Consider the following 25,802-nt stretch of genomic DNA (forward strand, 5'->3'; position numbering starts at 1 on the left):
CCCAAGTGTGTTCATACTCAAAAAGGGTAAATGGGAAGAAAAATAAAGAGTACAACACCAAAACAGGTATTTCAAGAAGAAATACGTAAAAACATTATAGGGAAGCAAAGGCAGTGATGTACAACAGAGTAAACATGGCCAGCTTTATTTATCACTTCATTTCTCATTTCAAATTAAACATGCATGTCTGGTGTTATTGATGTAGATTTTACACTGACTTCTTCAGAAATGCCCAATGAAAGTCTTTTATCTGTCTTATCACCAGACCACCAAATTAATCATATAACACAGATGTTTTTCCCAATAGGGGAGGCTCTTATTTTCAAAAATTTTCGTTTCCTACAGGGCCACCCATACTCTGCACGAGTAGAAACAAAATGAAATGTTTTTCACTAAAATTACTTTACCATTTTTATCATGTATCTCACTTAACAGATACAGAACTGTAGACTAACAATTTTCTGCATGCTCTGTTGCTTACAATCCCAAACTGCAACATAAAACACCTAGAGAAAATATCTCATGAGCATTCAGATATGCAAAAAATGCCCACATATCTGTTCACATTTAATGCTTAATAATAGATTAATTCCTGAACAAACTTTTCCTAGAGATGAAGTCTACTTTAAGAAAAAAGTACTAATAATAATCATCCCACTTACAGTTTAAAACAGATGTACTGGACAGCTGTGTATGCAAGTTGGAAAATTTACCTGACATTATGCACAGTTAGGGGACTGTTTTGAGTATATTATGAATGAAGACTCAAGATAACATTCCTCCAGTACAAAAGCCACATCAAAAAAGACAAGATAGTGAGCAAAAGTTTCCACTCTGTGCTCACCAGCTGAGGAGTGGTGAAGCTCCCTGCACCAAGTTCTCCCTCATTACTCACAGCTCCCAGAGCAGACAGGGATGGGATGACTATCAATGACTCAGCTCTCTTCATGTTGCTGCCACTCAGCAACAAAACGGAGCAGGATACTGACACAGTGCACAAACCTGGGCAGAGGTTTTATGAAGTAGGGGCAGTCACTGAGTACCAAAACTTGAATTAATTCAGCTCTTTCATCAGTTCTTTTGACAGAAAGCAGAAACCCGTATTTTCTCCCCTCTAACTAATGTACAAGCTGACCTCCCATCAGCCATTACAAAACACCATCCTTTTCTCATTTCTTGGACTGAAGTAATTTCTGCTCCAGCAAGTTTAACACTAAATTGTTCATCGTTTTGCCTATGGAAACACTCGCAGTTTCATCTTTGACTTCTATGCAACAACAATGAATACAAATGTATGCAAACTTCAAGAGTGCTATACGTTTTAAACAAATATAAGAACAAAGATGACTATTCTTTTGTTTCCATTGTAACAATGATACTTCTGCCCAGGCACAGACTGAGAACTAGTCCTTAAAGTATTATTGGTCTACCAACTTACTCCATTTGCAAGCTTTGACTTACAGCAGCCTGTTTTTATATTTTTTCATGTTTTTACAGCATGAAATTATGAAAGCCGATACTCATGCATTTCACAAAGTTACTGGCTTTTAGCTCTAGTGGTTCTCAAGACAGAAAACAAGAAACTGATGGGAAATCAAACATCAAAAAAGTCAATCCAAATCAATCAATCCAAGAAAGAGTTCATTTGTTTTAACCTTGCACTCAGCTAGAGCCATTAGGTATCAGCAAGATGTTAATCAGTATCATCAATTTCAGCAGCATGCACTGGCTTCTAAGAATTTTCACTGTTTTCTTCAAATGGTACAAAGCGCTCTTAGGGAATACAGAACAAGTATTTCTATTATGAATTCAGTGCATCTTTCTTTAACTCTTCTCCCATTCAAAGAAAAACCTTTAGTCAGCAAAATTCCCATTCTCTAAGCTGAATCAAATTGGCAATTTTAACTTTTACAAACCATTTGCTTTTTATGTAGCAAGATGAGTACATCAATCTCCCACAGAGTACCACTAGAGAACTTTCAACATACACGGCAATCCCAAAGATCTGTAAATATTATTGTTCATAAAATATGATGAAATGAGTACTCCAAAAACATTTTTACTTGTCTGGATATGCAGTCTTTAAGCTTTTCAGGTGCTTAGGATAAAAATATTTTTATTCATCAGTCATTAACCACCAGAGGGAAGAACAAAAGAGCTCTGATGAAATGTTTCTCAGTCATCTGCAAAAAGACATCAGAGTTGACTTCACACTCATCATATATCTATAATTTTAGACTAGACATTATTACTATTTGATGCAACAAGGTTTTTCTATTGATTTCATTAAAAGGTGAAAGTCCTAAACGAATACAATAGAATTCAAGCAGGTCAGAAGATAGTAAGGAGGAACAGGCTGGGTTAAGAATATGGCAACTGGGCTAAAACTGGAACATTAAACTCAGTCTTTCCAGAAACTAACACTACTTCCAATTTTAATCCCATAACCCAAATCAAAATAACGAAAGTCACTCTTAAAAATAAACATATAAATCCATCTCAAATCTGATAGTCTTGTATAAGCCAGTTCTGTCTAATTAACAAATGCTCAAACTGTAATAGCCCCAATTCCAAGGGATGATCCTCCTTAAGTGTGCTTATCCATGAAAACTCTCATTAACAATATTAATGATTCTGTAATGGAAATCAAAACCTGCAATCATTTCTCAGCAAAGCATGAAAATGCAGTTTAGTTGAATTTGCCCTGGGAGTGACAGCTAAAACAAACTAAGAGAAATCCCTGGCCTGGAACACAATTCCTGAAATCTGATTACAAACTTAATTAAACTGAATTCTAATAAGCTGGGCAAATAAAAAAGCTTCTTCAGCTGCTTTAAAAGCCATCTCCGGGTTAAATAGGAAATATTTTGACTACTGCACGAACACAGGTTTTGATCAAACACGAACAACAGTAAAAGACCAATCCAGGTTAAAGACTTACACGTGAGCAGATGCAGCTTGTTCCAACCAAAGACACACTGTTTCTTGGTGATACTAGCCTGTATACACATCAATACATCCTGCAACTTTGTCTTGAAGTCTGACCAAACTATCAATCACTGGAAGAGAAACTAGCACTATTCAATCTTTTCAATTAAAAACAGAATGAGGGGATGATAAACAGCTTAGCACATACTGCTGTTCACCACCTGAATCTCTCCTATGTCTGTAGAGGCTGGTTATTTTTTGTAATCAGAAAGTCACTGGTATTTATGAAATCAATTTTTATCTAGATAAGGGTCCAAAGAATCCCATCTTCCAGGAGTCTGTAAGTTTTCTGGTCAAATTTCTGCTTTAACTTCTATGAAACTTTGTTGAGTTGCTTTAAACAATGAAATAGATCACATCAGACTGTATGAATTCAGAGACTGTACCAGATCTGATAGAAGTAAAAAAAACCCCAACCAACTAGCCAAAGAAAAAACCCCAAAAAAACACTAGCATCTGGAGTAGATGATGCAGTACTTATTTGCTTCTCAGCAGTTTGTGCACAACTCAAAGAGAAACACTCACACTCTTGTCCTCTTTTTCCCCCTGAGTAAATTCTAGAGGCAAGGTCAAACAAGGACAATTGGCAAGTGCAATACTGTATATGACATACATTGTTCTTTCCCCCTCCACTGTTTCTCACCAAATGACCTGGGGGACATGGGGAAAAAAAGCAAAGCAAAAAAAAAAAAACCAAAAAAACAACGAATTATACCAGTCTGTAGTACTTAGTATACATTGTGATTCTAGTAGTAGTTATGATGACCAGTGACATACCTCAGATTCTTTCCACTTTTAAAACAATTTTAGAAGTCTTCCAGTCAATTTCTCTGTTTTTATGATGGGCCAGATAACCTCTGGCCATCACTATAGTCACTACATAAAAAACAGCATGAAGAAGTAGCCAAGTGCAGCCACACATGCTGCCAAGCAGTGTTATGCACCACAGGGCTTTCTGCAAAGGAAGAAGTTTTGAAATAGGGAACATATTGAATTCCCAAGTAAAAAACAACAACAACAAACCTGTACTTTCCCTGTGTCTGCTGCAACTAAGGCCTCTACCAAACACCAGTTTCTGAGGAACAACTGAGCCCCAGACTACAGTTCTTATAAAACAGCATCCAACACCAGTAAAATTTAATATTATTTGATCAGTAAAATAATAATGACTTAACAAAGACAAAACAAACAAAGGCATCGCAATAAGACATTGGTCTTCACACTGTATAAACCAACTGCCCTGAAGCACTGAAGATTTCACATTTGCCCTGTCACAAAGACAAGGAACTAGTCAGCACTTAAAATGTCAGTTGAAAAGACCAAAATCTCCATCTCCTGTGAACTTGAAACAATCTCCTTCTTTAGAAGGAACAGAATGAGATTCCTTTTGCAGAAGTGAAATGTCAGCTTGTCCGCTGTATAAACATGGCAGCATGCCAGGAGAGGCTCTGCACTCTGAGTCGTGAAATACTAAAGACCTGCGCCTGGCAGTGTGAACTTTTAAAAATGATACACAACCTCTGTCTTTTAGGAGAAATATTTTGATAAATAAACAGAGCTGGAAAAATGCTGGCCCTTCTTACCTGCTTCACACACATACTTAAAACAGGAAGTCTAGACAGAAGAGCAACAAACAGCCACTGAGAGAAAAACAATTTACTCTTGAACTTCAGAGCAATTTAAAACTTATCACTGACAATGCAAACCCCTCACACATCAGATTCTGTGCATCTGAGTCAAACAACAGGCTACACTGTATTGTTTCAGAATACAAATAATCCCCAGTTGCAGCTCCAAGGGAAAGGTTGAGCAGCTACTGCTTGCCTTTGACTCACACATGAACAAGAGAGAAATGCTCACTGCTTTCTCTCCTCTCTTCTCCAAGAGCATCTAATTAGGCAAACAGCAAGTCTGTAACCTAGCAACAAGCCTTCAATATTGCATTTTGCATAACTCATGAAGAATTCAAATTACATGTTTGCAAATATATCTGAGGAATATGAAAACACGTTATTAAGAACTCTATTTAGTCTGAAATAGCTTCATTGTTTTTTTTGCAACAATTCAGAGATTTTTCTGTTTTGCTTGAGTAAAGCTGAACCCTAAGTTACATCCTGATTTTTTTTTTTTTTTAATCAAATATTAGGAAGTTACCTTTCATAAGTACCTTGGTTAGCTGTACTTCAATATTTTCTACATTACAATAGAAATTTAAAAACAAACAAACAACAAAAAGCCAACCTCCCCAAGCCAACAAACTTTGACAAATTTTGCAACAGGCTACGTTTGCAGGCTACAAAGTTAGGGTTTTCACGTGCACCCTGAATGTCCTTAAGTACTATCAACTAGCAACTATCATCACTAGAATTACTTTAGTATTTACAGCTTATTACATCTCCATATTTTACATAGAATCACAGAATCACATGCTCATTTCCATTAAGTTTCCATACAGAGGCCTCACTCCATATTTAAAAAAATATATATTTTCTTCTTTATAACTAGTAATTCTTCACAACTACTGAAGACAGATAATGACAAATTAAAGCACATAACTTTTGCTTCAGAGAACTCTGAAAAAAATATCTCCCAGGAATTGCTAGGGAATAAACCCACTGAAAATAAGCTGAAATTAATATACTAGAATCACGAGTCTTTTGTCATTTTTATAAAGGCAGACCCAGAAATCTGAATGAATTTTCTGTATTTATAGCTCTTTGAAATGGAAAGCTCTTTTCATTTCATGTTATGTCTTGGGTACTAGCAGCTGAAAAAATCATGCTTAGACAGCATTGTTAAATGGAAAGCAACTCACTGTTTCAAGGACAAATGGCTCATTTCTAACATAAATCATGGCTTAGAAAGTTTCAAGTAACTTCTCACTAGCAGTATTAGCAAGCTGATGTAACTGTAATGAATTTGCACAAGTTCTTTAGCTAGTAGATGACATTTCCCTGTGGAGCTGCTAGAACGTCAAACAAGTCATGTCCATCAATGCTTGCTCTCTTCCCAGGGACCGATTACTGCAAGTTCAGAGAGGTTACAGGGAAAGAATATCCCCATAGATCTTATATGGCCTCAAAAGCACACAGAATGTAAAATGCAGAAAGCAGTATTATCAGTATTATAATGGATTTGAGATATTAACAGAACAAAGAAAAATTGAATTAAAGCCTGAATCACAGTAAATGTTATGATTTTTTTATCACAAAATCATCAGTTATGATTTCAGAATTCTGAACTGGTTTGCATCTCAAATTAAGTCCACTGAACTAGCTAGATGTAATAAAAGGTATAACCAAGTACAGTAACTTTAGAAAATCCAGTATGAGTTTCCAGAACTCCCAAATTCCATGACAAGTGTATTAAAAATAAAACCATTTCTGCATATGACACTAATGCAACAACAGAGACAATCTTTTGGGATAGTCAAACATCAGTGTCATGTCAAAGTTTGCAGACTCACCTTCACAAATGCGTAGAAATTATCAATGTATACATGGTAAAAAACTATTCTGGGACAAAATCTTGGCATCCAGACAACTCCAGCATATGGTCAAATCCAGGCCTTAACATAAAACTTAAAGGACAGAGCAGTTTATGCATCACTTCAGCACTCTGAACAGATGGCAGTAATTTGAATTGTGTTAACGGGAGAAAAAGGGTCACAACTGATTTCCACCACATGCAGCTTACAAACAAGATAGATACAGATATTTGAAAACAGAAATATAGAATGACCAATAGCTAAAAGCAGCTATCAGTTAACCAAGCACCTAAAGATAGTACAAAGAGGTAGGAGAAAAGGTATGTACAGTTAAAGCTCTGCAGCAAACACAGAATGTATTTTAAAACATCAAGAAAACAGGTTTTGCACTTCCCAGTGAAGCAGGCAAACTAGAACAAATTATTGTCCAAAAGAAAGTTGTAAATAATTAGACCTAGAAACATACTGGCTTGCAGTTCCTGCCACATTGCTCTAAGTGCACTTGTCCAAAAACAAGTCAGATGAACTGAAAGCAATACTTACTCTGTTATTAAGGGGAGAAAAAGTTCTAAAAGCATGTTCTTAAAACTGTCTACATAAATGATTATGAGCAGAAATTATGATTTGGTAATACATACTCCAGGCTAAGAGTAACAATACACTAAGGTCCACAAAGACTGAACTTTCAACTTTCAGGAAGTCACAGGGTGGTGAGGGGGAATTTCTGCAATTAGAAGATCCCTGATGGGATTGCCTCAGAACTCAACTGATTACTTCCAGTTCAAAAACACTTTGGGGACAATGGCAGACAGTGCCTATTGTTAGCCTCATTTATGGTTATTTAAATAGCTTCAGCTTATTTCTTTTAGCTAGACCATTTGTATGTTTTGGACAGGCACTGTAATTGTTACACAGAGTAAAGTTCCATATTGCTGAGGCTCAGTAGAGGAACATGCCACTGTATAGCTAGGGGAATTAAACGTTAACTTCTGTGACAACTGGAAAAGTTACTGTAACACAACCACACAAAAGCTATGGTTCTTTGAAGAGAAAGTAAGCTTGAAAACAATCTTTGTTATTAACATTTGAAAGAAAAATGACTATGGAAGCTACATCTGCATTACAACAGGTTTATGGAATATTAGTGAAAACAGAACAAACTGCCAGCAGATTCTGTGCCAAACACTGCTTTCAGTAAACACAAAAGCATCATCTCACTCTGCTGGGTGAGCAAAGTTTGCAGAAATCTAATGTCAAACAGCTCCAATTTTATTTTACTCAGTATTGCCTTCAGCTAGACAATCGGTTTTTGTTTCCCAAGAAATAAAGTTGCTTTAATTTTATGACAACTGTAGAACTACACTTAAGCAAAAATTCTTTGAAATAATAGTAGCCACACTATTCATCTTAAATCCTACTCTTAATTCTTGGTCATGCAATTGTAGAACTTTGATAGAAGCTGTCTGAAACTCAGAAATAACAGAAGAGATGTTTAACAGGCCTAGTATCTGTTTACCCAGAGCAGTAAAGAAGTTCAAATTTTTTGAGTGTGTGTGTATACTTCCAAGTATATAAGAAACATAAAGGATGAATTTATGCGGGTATGTTTATTAGAATTTGTACATATACTCACACATAAATGATTAAGTAGGCACTTAAGAACTATACCTTCACTCAGTAAACCTTAACCGACAGCTTTCCTAGTTCTAAGGAATTGTTGACAACGCGAATAACTGTATTACCACTCCAATAAATTTTACTGGGAAATGGGGAGCCTCTGAAGGGAAAATTCCTCTGCAAATGGCCTCAAGAATTTCAAGACTAACTGGAGTTGACAGATTAACCTGGGTCCCCCTTAGGCAGAAGAAGAGGCTACAACGAAAATAATGAGACGCACATGAAAGGCAACTACACACCACAACAATGTGTTTAATTGTACAGAAACTGGTTTGTTGATTCAGAAAGATGGAGTTGTTTACACCTCTGCCAACTATTAAAATACCTGGACAGTTCTGCAATAAGTATATTAACTTTCTATCTATAAATCCCAAAGTTTAATGTCAGCCATAAGTAAGGAAGATTGCTGCATGCATCCCAAGAATCTTTTTCCTGCATAATGAGCATTTTTCTCAGCTTCCTTTCTTGGTTGCAGCTGGAACAATTGCGGCCTACCTCATATTACTTCCATAAAAGTCATTTTTGAAAGCCCAACAAGCTTGACAGAGCAGTCCCATTGTGCAGCAAGAAGCAATTACAGCTGTGCTTCACAGCAACATCAGTCATTTTGCTTCATAGCAAAACTGGTAGTTTAGCACATGCATGTTTGCTATATTAATTATGCTGGACTACTGCAATTTTGCTTCAAGCTTTCAGTCTCCAGCCTATTTTCAGGAGCAGAAACTGTTGGAGAACAATGACAGTTCCCCAAGCAGGTCTGAGCAAGAAAGGATACTGATACATATGAAAAGGCAAGTAGAATGCAGTGAAAAACTGCAAGCTGGGTTGCTACTGCTGTTCATGTTATTGCACGAAGTAGCTATATACACAACAGCACTTTAATAACTGCCAACACAAATGCTGTTCCCAAGCAGATTTGTGTGTACAACAAGGAGCTGAAGTACCAGTGGGTATGGAATGAAGAGAACAAAGCAAATCAATGAAGTCATAAGATTAAAGCATCCAGGATCCAGCGACATCAAAAGACGTTTGTCCCTGTTCTGAAACACTCCATTTTATGAACCTTCAAATTATCCATTTATTTATTCACTTTATTTTTATTCATGTATCCAGGGGAGATTCCACACCAATCAGTACTTCTGCTACAAATTTTACATTATTTGCCTTTGCACATGAATCAAAATAAACAAGAAGCTATTGTTTGTTCTTACACAAATACAAACTTCAGGACAGGTAAGTCACAAAGACAAAGAAATTAAAAGAGGTTTAAAAAAAATCATTTTCTTTGGTTATGAGTATCATAACAAGCAGATGAGAAATCCTCCACATTTAAGTAGATTACTACAAATACACAGAACAATCAATATTTAACATCTAAAAAGGAGAGATGCACCTAGAGAAAACTAGAAATGACTTATCAGATGTCAAGCTTACCTATCTGCAAGTTCCCTGGCGGTTGTTTTTTGTTGTTATATGTTTTTTTCCCTTTCACATAAATAATAGATAACTGCCTGCACAGTTGTATTTGAAATTATCTGGAAGGAAAGAAAACTAACTAAAGATATCAGAAGCCAAGGAATGTTAACTATTAGAAAAATAATAAACTCTAGGGTTTCACTTGTTTTGTATTTTTTGCCTAATAATAGAACCTACAAGCATTTAGATGAACAGACCACAAAGCATCTCTGTTAGAATTTCTACTGGAAATCTCCATTAGTTACTCCCCACAAAAACATTTTTCACTGAAGATAACTCTGCACCTTTAGTAAAAACACCAAAGAGAATGAATGATGTGAATGTATAACTCCTGGCTAAACAACAAGTTTAATTGCCACAGAGTAAAAACAAGATCTGCTCTTTCTACACTTTACATGTAGTGTAAAGGAAAGAGCACCAATACTGTAAGGAGCTGGTATACCACATAGATACAGATCACGTTCCTTCTAAAAGAAATCCACAAAATTTGCAGAAAATAGAGGTAGAGTTGCATCACGCAACCTTCTCAAATGTTCATGCTTGTGCAAGACAGTTTTCAAAAATACTAGCATTTCTTGTGCTTAATTAGACTGAGCAACAAAATTTCAAAGGGATGTTTAATCATCCTTGGAATTACAGGCATACATTTCTAACTCTATTTGCTCCTATCATCACATGCTAGGTCAATATTTACTGCAGATTACGTGGATTAAATTTGGAGTGATCTTGTTCTCATTGTAATCATCATTCTCTTATTGTTAAACTGTGCACATCAAAATTGACTTGAGTCAATGACAACCTCATAACTCATCTTACACTAACACAATGATACCTGTACTTTTCTTTGTTTTTACATTATTTTTAAAGAAGGCATCCTTCCATGACAACTCACTAGATCTTCTAAGTACTTTTTTTGTTACCATCCTCAGGTCAGATACAGGTAAGTCCAAAATGACACAATTTAGTATAAATATTTTTTAAGCAAGCAAAAAGGGAAACTGAGAAATGCTCATTCCATAGTATTTTTTAATATTTGCCAGCACAGTTTCTCACCTCTAGGCTTCTATTCTCACTTGACACAAGCCTCCCTTTGGAAAGCTAACTGGAAGTGGCGCGAATTAGGGAGAACTATGAACTGTTTATATTCTTATTTTTTCCCCTCTGAGCCGTGTCTTCCCTATATGTAAAAATAACACCTTTTTATACACTTTTTACTTTAAGACATTCTCCACAAATTCAAGCAACTCAAAAATATTACCTGTACTAACTAGTAGCATGGGTGTGGAAGTACATATTGAAGAGAGACATAGGTAATTTTTCCATTTCTGACTAATCTGCTGAAATTGGTACTATAACACTCCTTAAAACTACCTTTAAAGTGAACTATGATACCAGACTTCCTTATGCAAAGGCAGTCACCTCTTTTCCCCACCCAAAGTAATTAACATTCCTTGCACAGGCAGCTGTACATTTGTTAATCATTAACTGTTTGAGTAGAAGGGATCGGGGGAGAAACTGTTAGCCATTCTTCACAATGTTACACACACACACAAAAATCTTTAAGACAGAGGATTTAGTGAACAGGATAACATTATTTACAGTAACAATAAACCTGCTGTATTATCATAGGATATTCAACATTTTGCTAACAATGTCTGTCTTCGTGACACTTTCCAGACTCAAAGCTGAGTAATTAGCTCAGGAATTTAATCAATTAAATTACACCTCTTCAACTAAAACAGGAAAAAAAGGTATATGCAAAAATATGAACTATGCTGCTAATCTCTGAAGCAGTAAAATACATATAACCAGAATTGTAACACCAAATATAATAGATGCATAACCAATGAACACATTCCAGTCTTATCTAGAATCGCTTTGATTCACTCTACCTTGCTTTCATTACAGGAAGGGCACAGCAAGGGCATTCCTCTCAGATCAAACAGAAAATTCCATAGACAGAAGTTTCCACATGTCTGATTCGTTGCAGATTAAGCCCTTATCGTTAGACAGCAATCTCTAATTTTCATAGAGACAGGATATACCCTGTCATGGCAAATCTACATGCAAAGGATTTGGAGGAAAAACTAAATCTGTAGAATGGTGATGTATTCCCACTGAGAAAGCTATGCACCACCTTCGTAGCACTGGAGAAATTGAGGAGATTGTTATTAGCGTAAAAGAATTAGTGTAAAAATTCACATACAAAACTCCATTCATACATTCCATCATAAGCTTCTTTATACTGCAAGTCTTTCAAGCTGATCAACCAAGAACCCCCACTGTGCATAAATACCATTAAGACTACAGGCAACACATGTGAAGCCTCTACTCATTTTTAGCACTTTGGTCATAAATTCTTCAATTTTTCAACCATTCAACTGCAGCACTTCTGTAACATTCATGCACATTTAGTATTACACTAAAATCAGAAGGTTCTGTTACCTATACTACATTATATAAAAATTCTCAAAATGTAAAATCCTCTAATCCTTAAATTCTGTAGAAATTTCTATACAAATACATAATTCCAGGACATTTTTATTTGCACTGTGCATGGAGGTGGTTTCAGGCTTTTAATATCAGCAAAATAAAAACAGCCTTTTGTGTAAGTACCCAAAAGCTTGGTTTACCATACATGCAGATTCTGGAACTAATCCTTGTCATTGCAGATTATTCAAAAAAGTTCTGTTACCAGAGATTCAGCATTTCTGTTATCAGAGATGCCTCAGTGACATACAACTCTAAGCAGAGAGAGCTCAAATAGTGTTACTACTGGTAGATAGGTCAAGAACACTTGCATCCACTAGCTCAGCAGTCTGCTCTTTACAAGGAGTATGAATATAGTTTACCCTTGTCCACAAATAATTGACAATTATTTCTGCACCTCTTTGAAATATAATTAAAACAGACTTTGGGGAAACCTGCATTCTGAACAGGAAAATTACAGCTCACAGTCTATTGCTAGATTCTTTTTCCAAAATTCCCTCTTTGACAACACTGAAATGCTAGCGGTTTTTATTTTTATTTATTTTTGTTGAGTCTCGCAGAGACTGCTGAGTTAAATTCCTCCTTGGTCACATTTAGATGACTAATGCAATCAAGTCACAGATGTAGCAAGAATTATATGTAGACTGTAAAATGGACCCACAAACTATAGATGCAGCAAGGCCGAAAATATTTTTAGATCCAAGATCTAAAGCTGCAACTACTGCATGTTATAAATTGTGGAAGTTTGCCAAGTACTCATGTAGGTTTGTCCTTTGTTAAATACGTCCAAATGCTGTATGATGAAAGTTTAAAATCTTCAAAGAAAAGAATAAACATTATGTAATCATTTTCAAACTCCTCACTTTTGACCTTAATATGTACTTCAAAAGCTAAGCAGATGCTTAGTAGGAAATAAATCCCCAATTCAACAGATGTACCAACAGTGATACGGCAAGATGCACCTTCCACAGCTTTTGGCAACCCTACCTTTTTATTATTCCTCTCTCACAAGTGCTTTTCAAGTCAAAGAGAAGCCTAAACAAGTTAATAGGCCCTTAATATGTACTCTGCTGCCTGAACTGATTGCTGCTTATAAGGTAATCTTTAAGACCACATGTGTCTCAGCCTAGGCTCATCTCCTACAGAGAGGCAGCCCTTAGGCAGCTCTGCTTTCATCAAACCAAATTGTAACCCAGTCAACACCTTTCACAGCAGAACAATCCCTCACTTTCAGCAGGAGAAGAGGAGGATGGAATTGTTCAGAGTCTCTGTTTGGTCACTCTGAGGTAATGTTTTGCTCAGCAGGATACTTAAGAAAACTCCCAAACTGCTTTGGAAGATCCCACAGCCAAAGCAAAACACATCATGAATACATTTGTCTAAAACTGATCCAGATTCTTCCAAAGACACACTCTGAAAGCAGCATTAACAACCAAATAGCACTTCATGATTTATCACTGTTACAAATGCAAATCATAATTTCCTTCAAAGCCTGAAAAAAAAAGAGAGGTTATCAGCTAGCTCCAGGACAGATAGGACCTTGGTGACCCTGGTCCAAACCAAGCTCTCCTTAATCTCTGCTAAACTGAAACTCAACATTAGCGTCAAATGCCCTGCTTAGGTCTAGCACATCTGACTCATGATCAGAAGGCCTGAATGTATGAGAATCATCATACATATTACACCAGCGTCACCTTCACTGACAGACCTTAGCCTGAATGAACACAATTAGACCTTAAGTACAGTAGTGCAAAGCTGCAAAATGTAGCCCCGACTACAGGATAACCAGGCAATTGCTTCAGAACATGGACATGACTAAATGCAGGCGCCAGGCAGCTGGTTCCAGCAATAAAGCAATACAATACACACCCACAGTTATCTCTTAGGGAAAAGCTTTCTGGATTGCTTTTTGGATAGCAGAGAAATTAGGATGGGTCCCCACTCTAGTTGACAGCACATCTCTGGATCTAAATATCAGTTACTTGAACAGATACAAATTGTATTCAGCAGGTTCTATGCTTCTGAAAAAGAAAAAAACTTTCAAGCTTCCCTTAATTCTAAAAAAAGATTTAAAGACAAGTTATTCTTAGTAAGCTGCTGTTACAGCTATTTGTGCTGTCTAGCAAAAGGAAATCTATGTGCCAAATTCCTCATTTTTAAAACCATAACAAATAGGTGGAAAATATATTTTAGTTGCATGAAATTTTAAACAAATGTTTTTTCACTCAAATTATTACTCAATCCAGGCACAGCTGAAGTATACAAATCTTGGGGAGGGGGTGTTTTTTGCTTTTTTTAAACATAACAATTTGTTTCTTGTAGAATGGCCCAAGTTTGGCTCAAGACCACTGAAGTGAAGTGCCATAATAATAGCCTGAAGTCACACAGATCTTCCACTGTGTAATCTTCACTGTTATTTTCAAGATGATTCTGAGCACATTCAAACCATCAGGTATCATTACCTAGAAAGAAAATAATATCCCTTCCTAAAATCACGTAGACTATTTTTAAGATATCTATAATCAGCCACCATAAATATGTCTCCTCCATTTAAATGTCCCACACAAAACAGATGCAATTGTCTCTTCCACTACACAGACTGAGCCAGGGTTTCAGCTCTGTTCCATACCTGATTATGGATGCCTGATTATCATTGAATATCTTAGTGCACTAAAAGATAGGGTGGGCATGGTATAGCTGGCTTCATTATTCACTGCCACAACAAAATGTTTCTTCTGGAGGAGCTCAAGAAGGGCTCTCCTGCAAAAGGCAATAGTACCAGAGGAAGAGTTGAAACAAAACGACCTTGTCCAAGTTACGTGTGAACTCAGCTTGTTCTGATGCTGCTACTCTTTTTCAATTCATTATCAAAGGGAAGAAAGGCCCAGTTACAGCATAAAATAAACACGCCACTAGAAAAAACAACAACAAAAAAACACTGAACAGATAATCGTGCAGAAATATCTTTCTAGATGAAGCACTTATCAAATTATTCTTTGCTTGCCCCTCCCACTTCTTTTAAAGATATTCTTTAAAATTATTGTTTAGTAAACTCTTCTTGCATGGAAATCCAAGAGAATGTCTTTCTTCATCTCTGATCTACGCTGCTTCCAGTTTCCAGGACTGTTTCATGTGCTTGTTTTAATAGCAATGCCAACATTTTTCAAGAAAAAAAAAAAAAAGAAATCCATACTCTTTAATCCCATTAATACATAAAATACATTATCACAAATTTAAAAAACTTAACTTGAACTCCTTTCAGAGTTTTATCATAGATTATTCAATAAATAAAATATGCTTGCCTTCATAATATTTTTCAAAGTACGAGCATAATAATTTGCACTTGAATTCCAAATGTAAATGCGGAAACTGACTGATGAAGCAATTCCACAGTCCAAGGAATGGCCTGCATAAAACTCCTCTCACTCTTATCTCAAATTTCACCCAAATCTCTAGTGCACGTGTACTACAGTAAGGTTTTAGATCTCAATGGCTAATTGAAGTGCTGATGCAGTCCCTTATTAAAAGAATAACCTTCCAGATCAACATCCATAGGCCTAAGAACTTAATTCTGAGTTACAGTCTATAGAACCTAGCAATCACTCCAGAAGGTTTTGTTTCATTTTGAACAAAGTGCATCAGAACAACTTCAGAAATTTTGACTGGCACATTTATAGCTCAGTCACTGAAAGAATTAAGCTGCAAGAACAGATCACTTAACATAAGCTCATTGAACAACATAACATGGAAGTACAGAATTTGGTGTGAGGTGTAAAAAAATCCAAGAAGCTTATTAGAAACTTGGGAAATTAGTCTGCACTTGAAGCTTCACTAACACCAGCTAAAACAAGAATTTATTGTGCAAAAAACCTGCAGACATTTAGTATTTAGAAATAGAGCACCTCCTAATCCAGCTATCTCTTCAAAGAAGGGATATAACCACTGAACTTTGCAATGAGAAAACACTATGAGAAAGCCCTCTTAGGAGAAAGCCTTTTTCCCCTTTACTTCTCATATTGATCTAGTTAAAATGTTCACATTAGGAATTTTAACACCAAAACCTGTGTGCCATTGAGACTGTACCTGTGGACAGAAGCTAAGCAGGAAATTTCACTGCCAAATATAAGTAAACAGACTAAATTTGACAACACCTTCTCACAGTCCACCACATCAATCCCACTTGGAAATATTCTCTCCTGGCTATCAACATCACCTCGTCAATTACAGTTTCATATTTTTCGTGCTCAATACTTTTGCTGTTAATAGGTTATAGTCCATGAACACTATCTAACAGATCTGCAGCTAGTCAGAACAAGCAGAGCAGACAGTCACCATATGGCTCTGACAGCAGTATGGTTAGAATATACACAGTAGAAAAATGGAAATTCAGGAATATTTGGGTTTTGTTTGTTTGCTTCAAATTAACTTGAGAGAAATTAAACTGTTGTACATCCTGATATTTATGACATTCACAAATAAAGTAACAAACTGGAGTATACATTAGGTTGAAACCTCAACATGAATTATTCACTTAAATGTGAAGTCTCATATTTGAAAAGTTGCTCCACTACAACTTAGATAAAACCAAAATAATACTCATTTCAGCATTATTAAAAATGCCTCTTCTACATTCAAAAGCTTTACAGCTATATCAGTACAAAAATCCCAGAGAACATTCCCAGGCCCTGGAATATCGCTGAGTTTGGCTTGTGCCAACTGCCACTCTTTCCTTAGCTGAATGCTAATCATGATTAAAAATGCTCAAAAGACAATTAACAGTAAAGTTACAGAATATGAAACTGCCCATTATGTACAAAAGAAACCATCATACCCTGCACTCTAAGGCAATTTTGAGAACAGTACAAAGAAATGTTAATATACATATTATTTGTTAGTAAGTCTCTGTACCTTTTAAGAGTAAATTCAGTACTTTGCTTTATGTAGTTAAAACCAAATTCATTCTCTGTAACAAATTACTGTCTTCCCTGCTGGAAATGGTCCTGGTAGTATTAAACATAGCATCACCAAGTCATTAAGCTTTATTGATGGTATTTTACACAAATGGAGATAGTGCAATAAAATGAATATTCTTCCATATGTCCCCCTTCATATTTTTTACTTGTTCCTTTAACATTCTTTATCAAAACAAATAATCTTTTCTCATTATGGTAGTAAGGCAACACTTGAAATTACAAGGTTCTAAGCAAAGACTACACATGAAAGAATCCACTACAGGCTACTGAACACTTGCAAACCCTATTTAAATAAAGAGCTCCACAAACAGAAAATGATCAGTTTGGGAATCTATTAGAAAGAGGTATTATGTGTCTGTTGTGCACTTGTTTTCAGACCTTTGGAGATGGTGTACCAGGTTAGACAGATTGATCTAATCAAGCATGATACTGTGTCTTTTTTAGTCTGCCAATTACTAAAGTAATAACAAAATTACTTTATTTGATCCCTTGTTATTATTAGAATTGCTGTTATTCTGTAACACATATATAGAACCTCAAACACTCTTTACTGAAAAAAAAAAAATCAAACATTTGAATTCCTGGTTATAAGTAACTTAATTACTTGACTAAACACCAGCAGTAAGTTTATAGTGCACAAACTTCAGACTGCCATACACCATTCTGGATCCAGGTTATGCTCTAGGAAACATCCACACCTGTAGAAGTTCAGAAAATGCTGATAGGTAGCCTTGCCAGTTGACCTCATGGGAAATCTCTCGTAAAAATGTTTGTAAAACTAGCCATTGTTTATTAACTTAGTTAAATCACATTCAGGAAAACCTTACAGTGTAGAATCTGTGTGTAACACCCCACAAATGGGAGCACAAGGGTTCAAGTCTGACTGCTCCAGTATACAGCTGGTTAGACACAATGAGAGGCACAGGAATTCAGTTTGAGATCTCTTTTGTTTCTCATTAGTAGGTTTCAGGATAGGCTCAAGTTGCCTACAAACACTGCACTGTCCTATGGAACCTATACTTCCAGCCTGCTGGCTCCCTCAGCTGCCTAAATTTATGTAGCTTCTGCTGCAGGTTCTCCTCCAGCAGTTGCTTCTATTATTCCTTAGATTCACTCATTTGTTGTGAAACTGAATTGTCTGATTTAATCTATCAGCTTTTACACATACTTTCAGTTCTAGCATCAAGACTGAATGTCAGCAACACTCCTCGGCAGACTCTCCCTGTACAATCTCCCACTTTGTCTCAGGAGATGAAGACAGCAGTTAACCCTTCACTGACTGCAGTGATAACCAGCAGCTTCATTTTCATTATCACATCAGGAATTCTGTACAGATGACTCATCAACCCATCTAAGATGATGTACACAGGACAACAAAGGATTGTCCGTCCTTCTCAGTTCTAAAGTAGCAGTGAAAACAAGAAAACATTCTACCATTTAGACAATGTTTATGAAAAACTGAGAACTTCTGGTAAGGTTGCATCTGACTCTCTTGAACCAACCATCTGCTGATACTTATCAGATGAAAGAAAACTGAGTTACCATCTCCCTCTTTACTCACTTGGCTTCCAGGTAACAATTTATAAGATGAAGATAACATGAGGCTGAACCTCAAACTGAACTCATTAAAACAATTTGTTTAGTTTAATCATACTTTCGGTAGCTATAATTTCTTGGGGAAATCAGTTTTGTGATTGTATTACAATTTATATGAAGAATGTTTCCTTTTAGGTTGCCTACAGGTTACTTCTGCGCACCCTATTTCTTACATTGTAACAAACTGAGATGGGAAGGCGGGACAAAAACTGCTGCAATCATTTTGACATCTGCCTTACCCTTCCACGAGGCAAAAAATACTACAGTTAATACACGATATACTACCAAGTTCATTCTTAATGTACTTTTTCTGTATCTTATCGATAAGCATAATAGATTGAAGCAATTGCACAAAGTAATCAAAACAGCTCCTGAGTTTAAGAGTACGAGTACAGTAGGGGCCCCTGTAACAAATTTACTACTGAGAGTTTGGACAGAACTGCTGATAACCGACCTCTGAAAATCACCTGATCTAAGACAAAGGTAAGACTCAAGGAAAAAAAAAAGAACTCAAAAAGTAGTGGCAAAGTTACACTAAGCTCTCCCTTGAAAATTTCAGAATAAAGGATAAAAATATAAACCACTAATACAATTTTGGACCATTTGAAATGTATAACAACAATAGATTAAAAAAATAATGTAACAAAACAAAGGTCACATAATAACATAGAAATAACCTGAAAGCCAGCTACAATTCTACACCTAGAACTACTTGATGTTTCTAACAACATCAACCATCTTAGTTTTTTCTGTAAACGTGACTGTTGTCCTTGACTTCTAAGAAGAGAGAAAAGGATTATTCTTATCCAATAGTTAACACAAAATAACTTCCTAAATCCAGTTTATCAAACTGAAGGAAAATGTAGCATGATGCTCTCAAAGACAGAAGGAAACTTGAGGGTAAAATCAGAAAAGCCTTTTAGCAAACTGAAAAAGTCACCAAGTTGCTTGCCAGATCTCCTCTTCCACACATTCTTTCATGCGCTTTCTTGGCTAATTATCAACCTGTTTCCTGTATCAAGGCCAGACCATTTTGAAGAACATGACAAAGATTCTTTTAAGTATAAAGACGGCTTTTTGTAACAACACTGATGATTTCTTAGAGGAAAAAAAAAAAAAGAAAAAACTTGAGACATAAGTTACACTGTCAAGCTTTTAGATGCTCAATATTCCTTCATCAGTTCCTTGGTTTAATGCAAAATACAAAAAAAAACAACAAAAAAAAAAACACATGCCCAGCAAGCACAAACAAACACATTCCTCCCCACTTAAGTGTCTTAGGAAGAATTTGTTCCCTAAGATTTAAAGAAAAAAAAATACAAAACAAAAAACTCCCTCTTCACAAACATAACCCCATCAGACAGTAGCACAATATCAATGCGTTATCAGACATAAAAGAACAAGTAGCTACAGAGATGTGCTTACAAGTCAGCACTAGACTTCTATTAAAGCCATATTTGTCTCTGAATACATGACAATGGAGTAATTCTTACAGTTGTTTCTCATTTTATCCATCATTAATGAGATAAGTGAACAGTTCAATCTGCTCGATTCATCTAAGCTTTTTAAAAACAGCTTTCTTTAACAGGAGCCTTTCCACAAATTACTGTTACTAATACAAACGGGCACCCATAAAAACTATAAGAAATAACTGTAAAAACCTGCAGGTATTGAAGTATCACACATGCATACCACTACTAAATGAAGCAACAGAGATGTTGTTTAGGATTGCAAACCATGAACACGTCAGAATTAATTCCTTGGGTAGAGAGCAATTTACTCCTTTGACTTCATATTCCACACTGTCTAGTAGACAACTCTATTTATATGAAACAGACCTCTATTCTGTATCAATAATATTCTTCCTGTCAGGTGGTAGAGATTTTATGACCTATGAACAGTTGCAAGTTGGATCAAAATGAGGATACCAGAGGAAAAGTACTTATGAAATATATACATACAATTTCACCAAAGCAATAGATCCGCTATTATACATAATTAAATAATATCCATTATTTGTGTTTTTTTCTTTTTTTCTCCCAAGAACAACAGCCCTCTGAACAGCGACAATACAGCCTGTTTGCTTTGTCAGTTTGTCTCACCTCTTTGCTGGCATACTATTTTACTTCAAATACAAAAACAACAGGAAGCCATCTTACCTTTTTCTTCATCTATTCGAAAAACTCCCATACCAGACCCATCTCTGATGGAGTATCTTATCTCCCCATCTCGTCCTTCATCTTCATCATAAGCAGACACTGTCATTACTGAGAAGCCAATAGGGACATCTTCTTTTACAAAGCCTTTATCTGCAAATACAGAGAACCGAGGAGGGTGCAAGTTCTCATTCACATCGACTACCTCAACTTCAACGTAACACGTAGAAGACAATGAAATGGGTTTTCCTTTATCCTTGGCCCGCACAGTCAAATTATAAAGTTGTTTCTTCTCATAATCCAGTCTTTGTACAATACGTATTGCTCCACTTAGTTTATCAACATCAAAAGTGCCATCTCCACTGTCCAGAAGACTGTATCGTACTTGACTTGACTGGCCTACATCAGGATCATAGGCTTCTAACCATGTAATAATTGCTCCTTCAGGAAGATCTTCTCGAATTTTCACATGATAATTTGAAGGAATAAACTTAGGAGGATTATCATTAACGTCTTCTATAGACACTTTCAAAACAACTGTTGAAAATAACTGAGGTTCTTCGGTAGGTTGGTCCCTAGCCTCTATTTTCAAGACATAGACATGCTGTTCTTCATGATCCAGAAGCCCTACAACCTTCACAACTCCCGTCACAGCATTAATAGCAAACTTGTCAGTGTCTGTAAGAAGAGAATATTTCACTTCTCCATTAGCCCCTAAATCTTCATCAGTAGCTTCAATTTGAATAATTTCACTGTTAAGCTCTTTGTTTTCACTCACTTCCACAAAATAGCTGTCTTGTAGAAACTCTGGTGCGTTATCATTAGCATCCAAAATTCTTATATCTAGAAGGTACCAGGCAGACTTCTGTGGTATCCCAAGATCATAGACAGTAATATTCAGACTATATTTATCTTTTACTTCTCGATCAAGAGGAGACAAAATTTTCAGCATTCCACTTTCCATATCAACAATGAAGCTGCTATCTTCATTACCTCCAGAGATAACATATACTAGCTTTCCATTGAAGCCAGTATCAAGATCAGTAGCATTCATAAGTATTATGCTGGAGCCCACAGGTTGATCCTCTCTTACCTCAATGCTACGGGGGAGATTACTTCTAAACTGAGGTGCATGCATGTTCAAGGAGTGAGTGTCAAAGAAAACATCCTCAACTTCTCCACGACTATGCAATTTATTTGCTTGTAAGAGCTTCTCTGCAAGCATTTTGGCAACACCAGTTTCTTCACATTGCAAGTTGACCAGTTTGCGACTAGTAGCTACAGTGATGTTGATATACAATGGTTTTGCAACGTTTTCTCCATCTGTAGCTGTAATTTTCAAACTGTGAAAAGACACCTTAGCACCTGGGCCATCTGTTAGCGATTGCTTGAGTGACAATACACCAGAATTCGGATTTAAGCTAAATAAATCCAGTTCATTCCCAGATTCAATTTGGTATCTTACCAACTGAAGCTCATCAGCATCAATGGCAGATACAGTTGTTATTTGTTCTCCAACACCGAGATCCCTGGGAATTGTTCCCTCACAATTTATTTTCTCAAACAGAGGTATATTGTCATTCAGGTTATTTAAAATAATAGTCACAGGAACTTCAACTTCTCGACGATACGGTACACCCCAATCAGAAGCTCGAATCCTTAAATTGTAAACCCTTGGCATCAATTCATAATCCAAGTCTTCTGAGGTACTAATAATCCCACTGAAATGGTTAATCACAAATGGCAAAGGATTAAGGTTTGCAATACTGTAAGTCACATAACCATTCTCCCCTTCATCAGGATCTTTTGCACTCACACTCACGATGCTTGTACCTATTGGCACATTCTCATCAAAGGATGCTTTATAGGCTGTCTGAGTAAATTCAGGAGGATTGCTGTTCATGCCTAGTACCTTAATTAATACTTTCGCAGAAGCTCTTCTGTCACTTGTCACAACTTCAAGTTCAAAATGGGAAGAGTATTGTGCTTTTATGAGTTCTGAAGTGGTAATAAGACCAGTATGAATGTTTAAATCAAATTTTTCTTTGCCAGGTGTATTTTTAAATATATATTTTAAATGTGGGTAACTAGGAACAGCTTTCACCATTATCACAGGTGTGTTTGGAGGGGCAAATTCACTTATTTCAGCTCTATATATCTCTTTTTCAAATCTGGCGGGACCAGACTTGAATTGTGGTGATGTCACGTGAACAACTTTTACAGATGAAAACTGTGGTGGATTTCCTTTATCTTTAGCTTGAAGGGTAAGGTTGTAACCAAAAGGGTGGCTCTCCCAGTCAATTGGACTAACGGCTTTGATTCTATATTCTTTACCTCCTGGAACAGATCTCACTGTTCTGAACTGTTGAAGTGGATCACCTGCAACAATATTCAATGATGCTATTTCTCCATTTGAACCCTGATCATTGTCCTCTACAGTTATAATGGCATAAGCTGGATCTTTGTCTGATTCTGATGGAGTCAGTGTAACAGCTGTAATAACAGGCGCATATTCATTTGCTTGCTCTACATAAACAGTTAGTTTTGCCATACTGCTGATGCCGCTGCTACCATACAGCTTCAGTCCACGGTCCACAGCAAGAATTTCCATCTCATAAAGCTTAGTGTCCAAGTAGTCAAGCCTACCAGTTAGAACTACCACACCACTAGTAGGATGTATAGCAAATACATCTGTTCTTTCTTTAAAGCTATAGTAGAACTCCCCATTAGTTCCTATATCTGCATCTGTTGCACTGACTCTTGCGATACTGGTCCTTATTGCTGTGTTTTCAGGCAAAGAAACGCTGTACGATGTCGGAGAAAACAAAGGCCGCAAGTCATTTGTATCCAGTACCTGTATCCTGACTTTCGTGCGTGTTTCAGCATTTGTATTTTTTTCAACTGCTTTAACAGTCAGCATATAATGGTCTTTTACCTCCCTGTTAAGGATAGCTGTGTTTCCTCCTTTGGTCCTTATTCTCAAAAAGCAAAAGTTTCCAAGTACATACTCTTCAGCTTTGAACAAGTTCTCATTGTCACCAGAAATAATTTTGTACCTTAGGTCCCATAATGGATTTACAATATAAATGCCCATTTTTACTGGATGTCCAACGTAAGTTTTGGCTGCAGAATTCTCATACACAGTAGCATTATACTGTGCTTGTGTAAACTGCATTGATGAAACATGATGTGGTATTTGATTTCCTTCACAGTTTCCAATATGCTGCACCAGCAGCATCAGCAGCAAGAGCATAGTCAAGTATCTTCCCATCGCAGCAATTACAAAAGAACCTGAAACAAGAAAAAGAAGCATTAAGCCTCACAGATATTCAAATATTACTCAGATAACTTTTCTATTTAATTTCAAACTCACACTTCGAAGAAAACTATTAGGTACATATCCAGGCTACATTCTTTTTGCAGAACGTTTCAACACAACTTGGTTATAGAAAAGCAGGTGAGTTCAAATTCCCCCAAATCTCAAGAACCCCCAAGACAAAATTTAAGAGTTACTATCATGATACAAAAAGAACATGCTGTTAACTGCATCTGAAACACTTCACAAAGCAAGACTATTAGAAGAAATATATCAGTGCTGTCTACTATGTCAGCAAACTTGAACTGAATGAATCTGGAGTACTGAGCTTTCACTCCAGACCTCTAGTTCATATGAAACCTTGCTCTTTGATAGAAATTTTTTCTCCCTCATTTCACTTAGACTGCAAAATGAATTATGTCCAATGATGCAGAAGTAAACTGTAATATGTAGCTTGAAACTACCATGGATTTTCTCTTAGATCTTCAACATATACTATAAGCACCTGCTGTAATAAGTACAGACAGAAGTTATAAGTAGAGAATTATTCCATACATGTTGTATTCTCACCAGCTCTGAGTATCTGTATAAGAGTAGTGGATAACAGTGCACACAACTTAAAAAAAAAAAAAAAAGAAAAGAAAAAAGCAAGGCACCACTAAGCTGTAATACCATCAGCAAGGAATGAAGCAGAATAATTTACTCCTCTCTCTGAATAGATCTGAGTATTTATCATCGAGAGCTATTGGAAAATGAATCTATTAAAAATAACTGGAAGAAATATTAAGATGTGTTTCATTTAAACACACTCCAGAAATGACAGAGAAATAGCCAAAAACAGTAAGACAGACATGGAGACAGACCCTCATTAGCACTATTTTTTTTGAAGGAGTAGCCATAATTTTCATTGTCTAAATCCAGGCAAGACTATGCATAAAGAAAGGTAGAAAGCTCAGAAATTTCACGTTTCAGGACTATACTCTTTATTGGCATCTTCTGAAAGCTTTCAAAAAATGTATTGGGAGAAAAATTTATTTCCTGCAAGTGAAAAGCAATTTAACTTGAACTTGACTAATTTGATTAACCAACACACATTCTTTCACCTTCTTCCAAATCCTAAACATTTCTCCTTTACCTCTTTTTTAACATCCTCCTCTCTGGCTGATCTTTGTCATACAACCAATACACTATGTCACACATACCAATACTAATTCATAACTGTGCTCTTCTCTCATTCTCCCTGGCCTTTTTTCCCCACATTTTATCCCTCGTTTTCCCCATCCCTACCTTTGTCATTCTCAGTGTCCATCCGCACTGCCACTATTCATCTCAGCTATGAAATTATCCCATTATGCTGCCTTCTTCACCCACTCACACTCCTACCTGCTCAATTAGATACCTGAAAGATTACATTGGCTGAAACTCCATGGACCATTTCTACCCATAGGAAGAATTATAGCAAATTAACCTGCTCGTGACAACAATTCACTCTAAATCTTCAGAAGCAGTTAATTTGGTCACAGCTAATGTTAAATGAGCATCTTGGATAAGGACTTAAGACTCAGACCCACAAAGCTATACGAAATCTGAAAGAAATAAAAACCAAGTCACTCTCCTTTAGGAAAAAAAAAGAAGTGGTCTGC

At 36.3% G+C, this 25,802-nt stretch overlaps 1 protein-coding gene across 4 annotated transcripts in view; it reads right to left on the reverse strand.

Annotated features, from left to right (window-relative positions):
* FAT1 (FAT atypical cadherin 1) overlaps positions 1-25,802 on the reverse strand; it is a 98,743-nt gene that overhangs the window by 67,193 nt on the left and 5,748 nt on the right. For all 4 annotated transcript variants that reach the window (XM_065736940.1, XM_065736937.1, XM_065736939.1 and 1 more), the window contains exon 2: positions 20,847-24,134. In XM_065736940.1, coding sequence (XP_065593012.1) covers positions 20,847-24,114 — 3,268 coding nt within the window. In that variant the 5' untranslated portion in view covers positions 24,115-24,134. The remainder of the gene's footprint in view (positions 1-20,846; positions 24,135-25,802) is intronic.

The sequence above is a fragment of the Cyrtonyx montezumae genome, unplaced genomic scaffold (genome assembly GCF_038088225.1).
Source record: "Cyrtonyx montezumae isolate F1298 unplaced genomic scaffold, pur_monq_1.0 scaffold_2, whole genome shotgun sequence".
Classification (NCBI taxonomy): domain Eukaryota; kingdom Metazoa; phylum Chordata; class Aves; order Galliformes; family Odontophoridae; genus Cyrtonyx; species Cyrtonyx montezumae.